An 8,584-nucleotide genomic window follows, 5' to 3' on the forward strand; every position below is an offset into this window, starting at 1 on the left:
TTTAGAAATTGTCGGGTAAAAAAAAGAAAAAAAAAAAAAAAAAAAAAAAAGAGACTTCTCTTTGTCTCCCTGTTGCAGGGTTTCAAGGTCTCTACTGGATGCCTGTGTCCAATTTTTCTGTCTTGGGTGTTTGAAATGAGATACTTAAACTGATGGACCTTGCCGAGCCTCTGCAGTTTGCACAGATTTCACTGGCAACTCATCAGAATTAAAAGCACACCCCTGAAAGCTGGTTGCCTTCATACAGGTTTAGCCATTGATGTGCTGCAATCAGTCTTTAGGAACCTAAGGCTTGCTCTTTGCGAAACTGAGAAAGACCCTGTTTTCTTAAGATTCACCGGAGGTGAAGGGGAGTTAGCTAGAAATGGTGCCCCCCTGAAGCAGGAACTGTGGAGGTCCTAAAGCTCTGAAGTCTTTTCATCTGCAGGCCATCCCATCACCTCCTCCATTCTCTGCTTCCAGTCTGCTTCCCCCAGGTCGATGTTATTTCTTTGCCTCAGTTTCTCTGCCTGTACGCAGCAGAGGGGTTAGCATTAACTGTAGGAGAAAAGGGCAAACCCATTTACCTCTCTGAGGCCAAAAGAGCTTTCAGTGGCCAAAGGGAATTGAGCCATGGTCACCTGTTCCAGCTTGGTGATTCCAAAATTTTTGCTGATTCCCCCACAGAGTTTCTTCCTCCATTTCCATTTGCCCTGTAGGTTTCTTACTGGCAAGAAACACTCCCATGATGTCACCTCTTATGTGGGTCAAGATGCTGCATTTTTCTTTTTCATGACATGCCACAGGCTAGCAGGGAGCCCATCCGAGGGCTGCCGAGTGGGGCTGGGGCATGCTTCCGTTTCTGAATTATACTGTGATAAATCAGCACTGTCCCTGCCCGGGGATGCCCATGCCACATAGAAACATAAATTCAGCAGAGGCATTTGCTGGGCTTGCACTGACCTCTAGTGACAACACAGGGGACCAGGGCCTTCAGCCACCAGTGGGCTGAGAGGGCATGTCTGGGTCGATCCATCGGTGCTGGGTGGTTTACGATAGTACACCACAGCTTTTGGTAGAACTGTGAACATGAGCCTGTGGTACTGCCTTGGGGAAGCAAGCTCCCTGACTGATGAGGGTCTGACTGCTTGGTAGAAGACTGCAGTGGGTCTCAGGTGTCCCAAACTCCATACAATTCCCCGCTAAACTGCTTGTCCTCCCCAGCCTACCAATGTGGTGATGGTCTTCATCTTCCACAGTGTTTGTTCTTCCTGTCCATCTCATTCTCTCTCCTGTCCCTAAATTTGATATCCCACTCCTTTTACTGCCCCATTCCTTCATGGCATCTGATCACTGACAGTCTACCCAGGGGTGATCCTGAGTACTTCATCTCTGCCTTTGACCTCTGCATCCCCTCCTCACCCCTGGCTCTCTTGCAGAGCCTGCAAGTCCTTTCCAGAGCTAGGATGCAAAGGGCCAGGGTTCTGGTTTCTTTGCCACAAAGCTGCTTGCTGTACCATGTAGTGGATCATCCTCTGTGTGATGCACATGGAGCATCTCCTGCTTCTAATGCCATTTAGAAACAGAATCCCCTAAAAAATATGCACAAGCTGTGTTGAGGTTGTCTTTTACTTCTCCAAGTCTGTAAATGAAAATGGTGAGAACTTTGGAACCAGTCCTGTGAGCTGCTAAATGTACCTCCAAAACGCTAGCCAGACTCAGCTTTCAGGGACACCATTAGGACTCATGGGCTATCAGCAGTTCCCAGGGAGCCCTGCATTCCCCAGGAGCATGGGGGAAACCTTCCATGGCTGCAGTGTGAGAAGCATGTGGAAGCACACTCTTTCACAGCCCCCCCTCTGCCACATGCTGACCCCACCCCTCACAGGCCATGCCCACAGCAGCACCCTTTGCTTTCTTGGCTAAACAGCCCTGGCGTGTGCATTTATGGTTTCTGGGTTCTGATAACAAGACAGTGCCTCATTCAGTTGATACTTCTGTCTCTCACAACTGTACATTCCCCCATCCTCCCAAAGCCCTAGGAAGTGCTCTTACTCACCAAATTACAGCTCAGCTACTCCAGCTCCATGTTTTCATCAGAGCAAGGCCCAAAAAGTCCTGCAATGAGCGCATCAATGAAGTGAACCTTTTATTCTGGTAGTTTCTTCCAGAGAAAGAAATAATCTATGATGCTCCACAAAACTCTGCATAAAAAGTCCCATCCATCTGTGAACTCCAAAAGCTAGTCTTCTGTCCACCTATACACGTATCTGGAAGGTTGACAGAGGCAGGAGCATCCCCAAAACCCTCTTCTTAGCACCTCTGACTGTGTTATGCTCTTCAGGTCATCTGTATGAGAGTTACCATAGTCACAGGACAGAGCTCCACAGCACTGCCTCTTCCCTTAGATAGATCCAGTTCTGTCATGCAAACTCTGATACTGAAATTAGCCTGAGAGATCAGTTGAAGCATCTTGGCTTCTCATAAATCTCTGCTGAGGAGCATGCTTTCTGTATTTGCCTTGAGGCATCTGCTATGGATTGACCCCTCTGGTCTCTGGCTAACCTGGTTCACATGAGAAGCCTGAGAGGGGGTGGAACATAGGAAGGCTGCCAGCTACAGCCTTCCATGCTAGGCTGAGCAGAAAGGCAATCAGGTTTCCTAAGCACTGTAACAGATGACAAGGTGTATATTTATACCAGATACCCACATACTTTGAGTGAATTGTGCAACATGAGATTTGTCATCACGCATCAGATCACAGTGTATCTAATTCAATACTATGGTGCTGACAATGTTGGGAGAGCTGAGCTGCCTGCAGTGATGCACCTCACCAACTGTGCTATGCGGGAACAGAGGGTCTGCGATTAATATTCCTCCCCAGTTCCTCCAACAATCAACTGGTACCCTGATTGCTCTTATTATCTGAGCAGGCAGAGCTGCAAATATAAATAATCACAAGTTTAGGCAGCCTTCTAATTACTACTAGTACAACCACAGCATACATTTCTAGGCTGCCCCCTGGACTGGAAATGTTTTGAGTGGGATAATACGTCATGCTGATTTCACCTTAACTTTCCTCTGTTAAAAGATTCCTGGGCTAGTTGCACCCAGGATGTCAGTAGTGAAGAGTTATTTTAATGCTGGGAGCAACCTGTAGTCTTTTACACTACTCCTGGGATCATCTCTGATACCTCCCATGTGCTCCTCATTCCTTGCACACTTGGTTTTTGTTTGGTTTTTGTTTAGTTTTTGTCTGGTTTTGGGATTTTTTTGTATTTTGCTACTGGTGATGGTGGTTTGGTATTTCTGTTGTCTTTGCTGCAAGGGAGTCAAGCCATTCTTCTGCTTTGGATGTGCTGGCAGTCAGCCACATTCTGTAAATGCAGCAGGTGCTGCTGCCTTTGTGTTCACAGTGCTGTCATCACCCTGTGATCAGGCCAGGAGTCACTTACTTTGCTTGGCTGGTTTGGGCTTCTGCCATTCACAGAGCAGGGCTCTCCTTTAAGGTGTCTGCAGCAGCTTTTGCAACACACCCATGAATATGTACAGATAATTTCAAACCCCTTGATGTGACCAGTTATTGGACTACTTCTTCCCAGCCTATACATAGCATGACTTTCTGGTCAGAGCAAGAATGTCTCTTGTCCAGGAAGCTCTTGCCCCCTTGGCTCTCCCTCATTTTTAGCACTTTCTGCAGCTGATTTACTGTAGTCAAATGCCCTGAATTACTCAGCTGTTTGTCTGTGTAAAACACCTTTCTCCTTGCAGTGACCTCCAGAAAAGAACCAGGGAGGGGGAATCCTTTTGCTCTGCAGTTGGATCTCAGGCATGGGAATTTCTCCTCTGTTTCTCCTCCTTCAAAAGCTTCTCTTCCAAGTCCAAGGACTCTGCTGAGAAATGCTGGAGTCAGCTGTGGTTGTGGGTCTTGTGAAGCTTGGTCTCTGAAATCCCTGTAATGGCTCTTGCAGGAGTGACATGACTTTGTGTCTCACAGTCCATGTGGCACTGGGTCAGTGTCACTTCAGGCTGTGTTGAAGACGGTTTTTGAGCAAATATCTGTCATATGACACAACCAATAGAGCTATTTGCTCCTGTCCTTTCCTGCTTCCTTATGTTTTGTAATTGATCCATGTTTGTTGGCATCTGCTTTTCTGTTTGATGTGTTCTCTCTTGGTGGTGGCAAATGTAATTTTGTGCCTGTGAGCCCCTAATGTAGCAGAATTCAGAAGATGGTGGCGGGAGCTGCTGGGTGTAGAGCAAAGGCTGTCTCATCTGGAATGAATTCTACTTCAGGGACCAGATAACTAGGTTTGTCAGATGCCAGGGGACTCAGTGACTTTTTCCACCTGTAGATTAGGGTACTGATCCTTTAGTAGCACAAGTGAATTTTCAGGCAAACCAAGCTACCCAGAGTGTCCAGTAGCCTTCATACCCTTTCTAAGCTATCAATGACAAGTTTGTGGTGACACAAATGCTGTTGGAGACCACTGTTCAAAAATTGAGACCATTGCCTATGACCTGTCCTTGTCATCCCAGCAAAGCTGGCCTTGCCTTGTCATCCTGTGAGGTATCATACTGTCACACCCATACCATGCTAGAAACAGGACACACATACCAGCCTAGCAGTGGGTGTGCTCCTGCAAGGCTCACTGGCTAGCTTCCCTCAGTATTCCCACCTCGGTGGGTGGCTCATGGCTCACCTGTCAGTGTTAGCCTTGTCCACAGTGGCCAAGTGGTCTTTGGTTACCCTGCACTTCTAGGAGTGCCAGGAGGATTCGGTGGCCACAGCATTAAGCAGTGCTCACAGCACCAAGTTCAAGAAGCATTTGGACAGTACTCTCAGGCACATAGTGTTATTCTCGGAATGGCCTGTGCAGGGCCAGGAGTTGGACTCGAAGATCCTGATTGGTTCCTTCCAGCCTATTCTATTATTTTATGACTCCTGGAACCTCCTGAGACCAAGACAAGTGTCCACCCGTAACACACTGTGAGCCCCTCCCACACCCTGATGGCTGTAAGAGGTTCCCCTCTGGTAAAACTTCAGCTCCTAAAGATTTATGTTCTACCCTCAATTAGCACTCTCTCAGAGGTAGATTAATTGATAAAGAAAAAATTACTACAGAGCTGATTCTTGCTAGATCTTACCTCACCTCACAGCTTACAGGATTGTGCCCCAAGTTTCCTGAGATCTGCCGGTGTCCTGGGATTTGGACTCTTTGCTCAAGCTCTAGAACTGCAAAGGTGTTTGGCCAGACAACACTGAAGAGGCAACAACTATAGCAACTCGTGAGACCCAGACAAACACCTTGGTGATTTTGCTTTGGGACAGATGAGATCCTGCCAGAGTGAGAAAGTATGTTTCCAGCTTTCCTGGGTGTGAAACAAAGCCTGGCGCTGACACTGAGTGATACCACTGCTCACACTGTCTGCCTGAGCTTGCAGGCAGCCTTAAACAGGAGCTCTGAGAGTTGTTCTGCTTCCTCCTTCCCTCCACAACAGGAAATCTCATATACTGGCATGCAACAGAACATGGTAGTTCTGCATTGTCTTAAAGGGGTGGGCTGTGATTCAGTGAGAACAGCAAATACGTCGGCTACAAATATCTGAAGCACTAATGAAAAAAAAAAACCACAGAGTAAAACTCTTTATTATAAAGGGAATCAGATTTTATTTTTATACCCACGAAGTTAAAAATATGCATTTCAAAATATTTACAATGACTATATATGAAATAACATTTGTTAATGAAACACCAACATACAGTACTAGAATATATCCACCAAATTGATAAAGTCTACATAAGAAGAAAATGTAACAGAAAGAGAGAGAGAGGTAAATAGCATCCATGCACAATCTGCACTAACTTGTTTTTTATACTCTCTACCTTTTAGCTGTAAATGGAGTCACAGGAAATTTTGACCTCTCTTGCAAATGCCTCTTGTGACTGAGATTCTTCAAACTAACAGAAATTTGTGGGTTGCAGCAGTATCAATGCCTAACTTTCCTATGCCAGCCTTTCACATGGGGACCTTGTATTACAGAGTGGACTCAGAATCTCTCAGCAACCCTGGGAGGTAGCTAGTTTTGTGGAAAAATTTGGCAGATGGAAAAGCACCAGGTTAAGTGGCTGGCCTAAGGTTGTGCAGTAAAGAGCAAAACTCACAAGCCCTGCTTCATCTCTCCTAATCTCTCATTAGGGAATAAATTTCCTCTGCTAACCATTATCTGCTTTTGAGATGAGCTTTGTCACGAGGTGGGGCACTCAATTAATATCATATACCAGGTGATGATGCGGGAAAAAAGCCCTGCCTACAGATAAAGACTTGTCTCAGTGAGGATCTGCGATGTAGCAGTGCTGTTAACGTGTTCTGGAGTTGAACAGAAGATTATTTCAGTGTAGACACACATCCAGATGATTCCCTCTCTGCATGTGTACCACTGAGCAACTGCATCCTCTGCAATTAGGAACCCCTGTATATCTTTACCCCTACACTTTCTCTCTCTCTCTCCAACATCCATGCCTGTATGTTTGCCATTCCTACTTGTATCTTATTCAGTCATGGGAATATCAAATAGAAAATGGAACAACAAAAAAATGTGCTGCCTTATTTTTGTAGATATTTTAACACAAAATTAATCTGATTTCTATTGTTTTTTCTCTCAATTTAATGTCTTTCATGTTAACTTATGTGCATATATATATTTATATATATAAAAAATGTAACAAAAGGCCCATACCATTTGTTTCAATGGACAAATAAAGGGGTCATAATCCTCAATGCTCAACCCACAAGGCACACTCAAATGTAAGTGAGAAGGGCTGTAGGAAGGGAAAAAGATATAGCCCTTAGTTTTGTGGTGCCCTTTAATCATCACTGCTGAGCTTGAAGCATTGTGAAGGTATGGCACAACTTTGCAGAAAAGGAGAAGAGCTGTCTGGGTCACTTGCAGATTTCTAGCCCCAGAAGTGCTAGATCAGTAGGAGTTGTTTCTCCCTCTCTTTGGTGAAGGAGTTTCTGAAGATTCTAGCTTTGTTAGTGATTCTTCTGTGGTGGCAGTGGTGATGATGGTGGCTGTTTCTCTCTATTGGCCCAACAATTCTCTCAGCAGAGTAATTCTTCCCCACTCCCAGTAACCAACCCTCTCCCCTGGACACCCATCAGCCTTATTTTTTTCTAAGAACAAGGTAGAGAATGCCGATGATGAAACTGAAGCAAAAGCAGATCCAGGCCAATATGAAGCAGTAGCCATGGTGAGCATTTGTGAAGTACACCATCGTTCCTGTGAACCGAGCTGTGTAAATGGAGACTGCAATCAGAATGCACATCCCTGTAGGAAGCAAGAGGGAAAAGAGAGTTGGAAAACGCACAGAAACCAGCATTGCCGCAAGACTTCTGAAGTACTGTTGTCCCCTGAGATTGCAATGCATGTCTTGTGCCATATGAGAGAGGAACTGCTGCCCATTAGGCTTATTTGTGGAGGATTTCTTTTGCAGCTGTGATGACATAAGACACTTGGGGCTTGTTTAGTGGGTGCCAAGAGGAATAAACCTTTGTTAGGAGGAAATCAGTAATAAGATCTGATGACAGTTTGGTGCTACGTGTTGAATCCCATGTGCAGTAGCTGTCTAACTGTTTATTCCCCTGCTCCCCCAAAACACTTGAATCCTTTTTGTTGTCTTTCAAAGGTATTTTGCAAAACTCACTGGGATTTCCTAATGAAAATCTGGAAATACTTTCATTATATACAGCAAAAAATATCCCAACCCAACACTTTCCAATTCCCCAGTCCTTTGTTTTGTAACAAAAATTGGGCCACTGGAAACATTTAGCTGGCTGACAACCTCCCCTGGTGACCGTGTGTGGCAAATGTGTGGCTGCTTGCGTTCGCAGAGGCAGTGGGATGCACTCGGAGCCGTGGCAGGGCGTGCACGTGCATACTCACAGCAAACCAGCATGACGGCTCCGGTCATGTAGAAACGTTTGCCTTTTTCCAGGGTGAACAGCTGGATAATGAACAGGATGAGCGCCACAACGGAGAAAATGATCGAGAGGATCATAAAGGCTTGCACAGCTTTGAGGGAAGCTGTCAAAACACAGAGAATAGATTGGAGAAGGTCAGGACTCAGTCTTGGCAGTGCTCATCAACGTCCTGTGATTCACCATTACGAAAACGCGGATGTAACTTACCCTCATTTTGACTGCTAACTGGCAGCTGAGTGCAGGTCTTGTTGCACAGCAGCCAGAGTCCTGTTGAGATCGTTCCAGAGCTGTAAGAACCCACCATCCAAACCTGAAATAGGGTAGAACGGTTGTCAAGGGGCAGGAAAGCTTCTTCGCTCTTCTGTCAGACTAAACCATAAAGTGAGCACGAGTAGCCCAACTGCCCGAAAATGTCAGCACGAGTTGGCCGCGATGAGCAGCTGGACTGGTGGGATATGCACTGGCTTCCAGTGCCAGGAGTCATTTGGTCCGGGGAAATCACCGTGAAGTCTGTCCCAATCGTCGTGGAGAAATCTCCCAGGTCATCCTGACCCTCTTCCTGTACAAGGTGGCGGGGGGGCATGGCTGGCCAGGTGGGGGGGAGGGGAGCCCAAAATCCG

General features: G+C 46.0%; 2 protein-coding genes and 1 long non-coding RNA gene across 4 annotated transcripts in view; 1 reads left to right on the forward strand and 2 right to left on the reverse strand.

Annotated features, from left to right (window-relative positions):
* LOC108447552 overlaps positions 1-2,730 on the reverse strand; it is a 19,544-nt gene extending 16,814 nt beyond the window's left edge. Inside the window, exon 1 of the long non-coding RNA XR_001863176.1 lies at positions 2,039-2,730. This is a non-coding gene — a long non-coding RNA (uncharacterized LOC108447552). The remainder of the gene's footprint in view (positions 1-2,038) is intronic.
* Positions 1-8,584, forward strand: part of GSG1 (germ cell associated 1) — a 94,231-nt gene that overhangs the window by 35,014 nt on the left and 50,633 nt on the right. The gene's annotated exons all lie outside the window — the stretch shown is intronic.
* Positions 5,625-8,584, reverse strand: part of EMP1 (epithelial membrane protein 1) — a 14,851-nt gene continuing 11,891 nt past the window's right edge. Inside the window, exons 3-5 of the mRNA XM_008636501.2 lie at positions 8,172-8,274; positions 7,927-8,067; positions 5,625-7,311 (exon numbers count right to left, since the gene is read on the reverse strand). Coding sequence (XP_008634723.1) covers positions 7,148-7,311; positions 7,927-8,067; positions 8,172-8,274 — 408 coding nt within the window. The 3' untranslated portion in view covers positions 5,625-7,147. The remainder of the gene's footprint in view (positions 7,312-7,926; positions 8,068-8,171; positions 8,275-8,584) is intronic.

Source organism: Corvus brachyrhynchos, unplaced genomic scaffold (assembly GCF_000691975.1).
Source record: "Corvus brachyrhynchos isolate BGI_N302 unplaced genomic scaffold, ASM69197v1 scaffold56, whole genome shotgun sequence".
In the NCBI taxonomy this organism is placed as follows: domain Eukaryota; kingdom Metazoa; phylum Chordata; class Aves; order Passeriformes; family Corvidae; genus Corvus; species Corvus brachyrhynchos.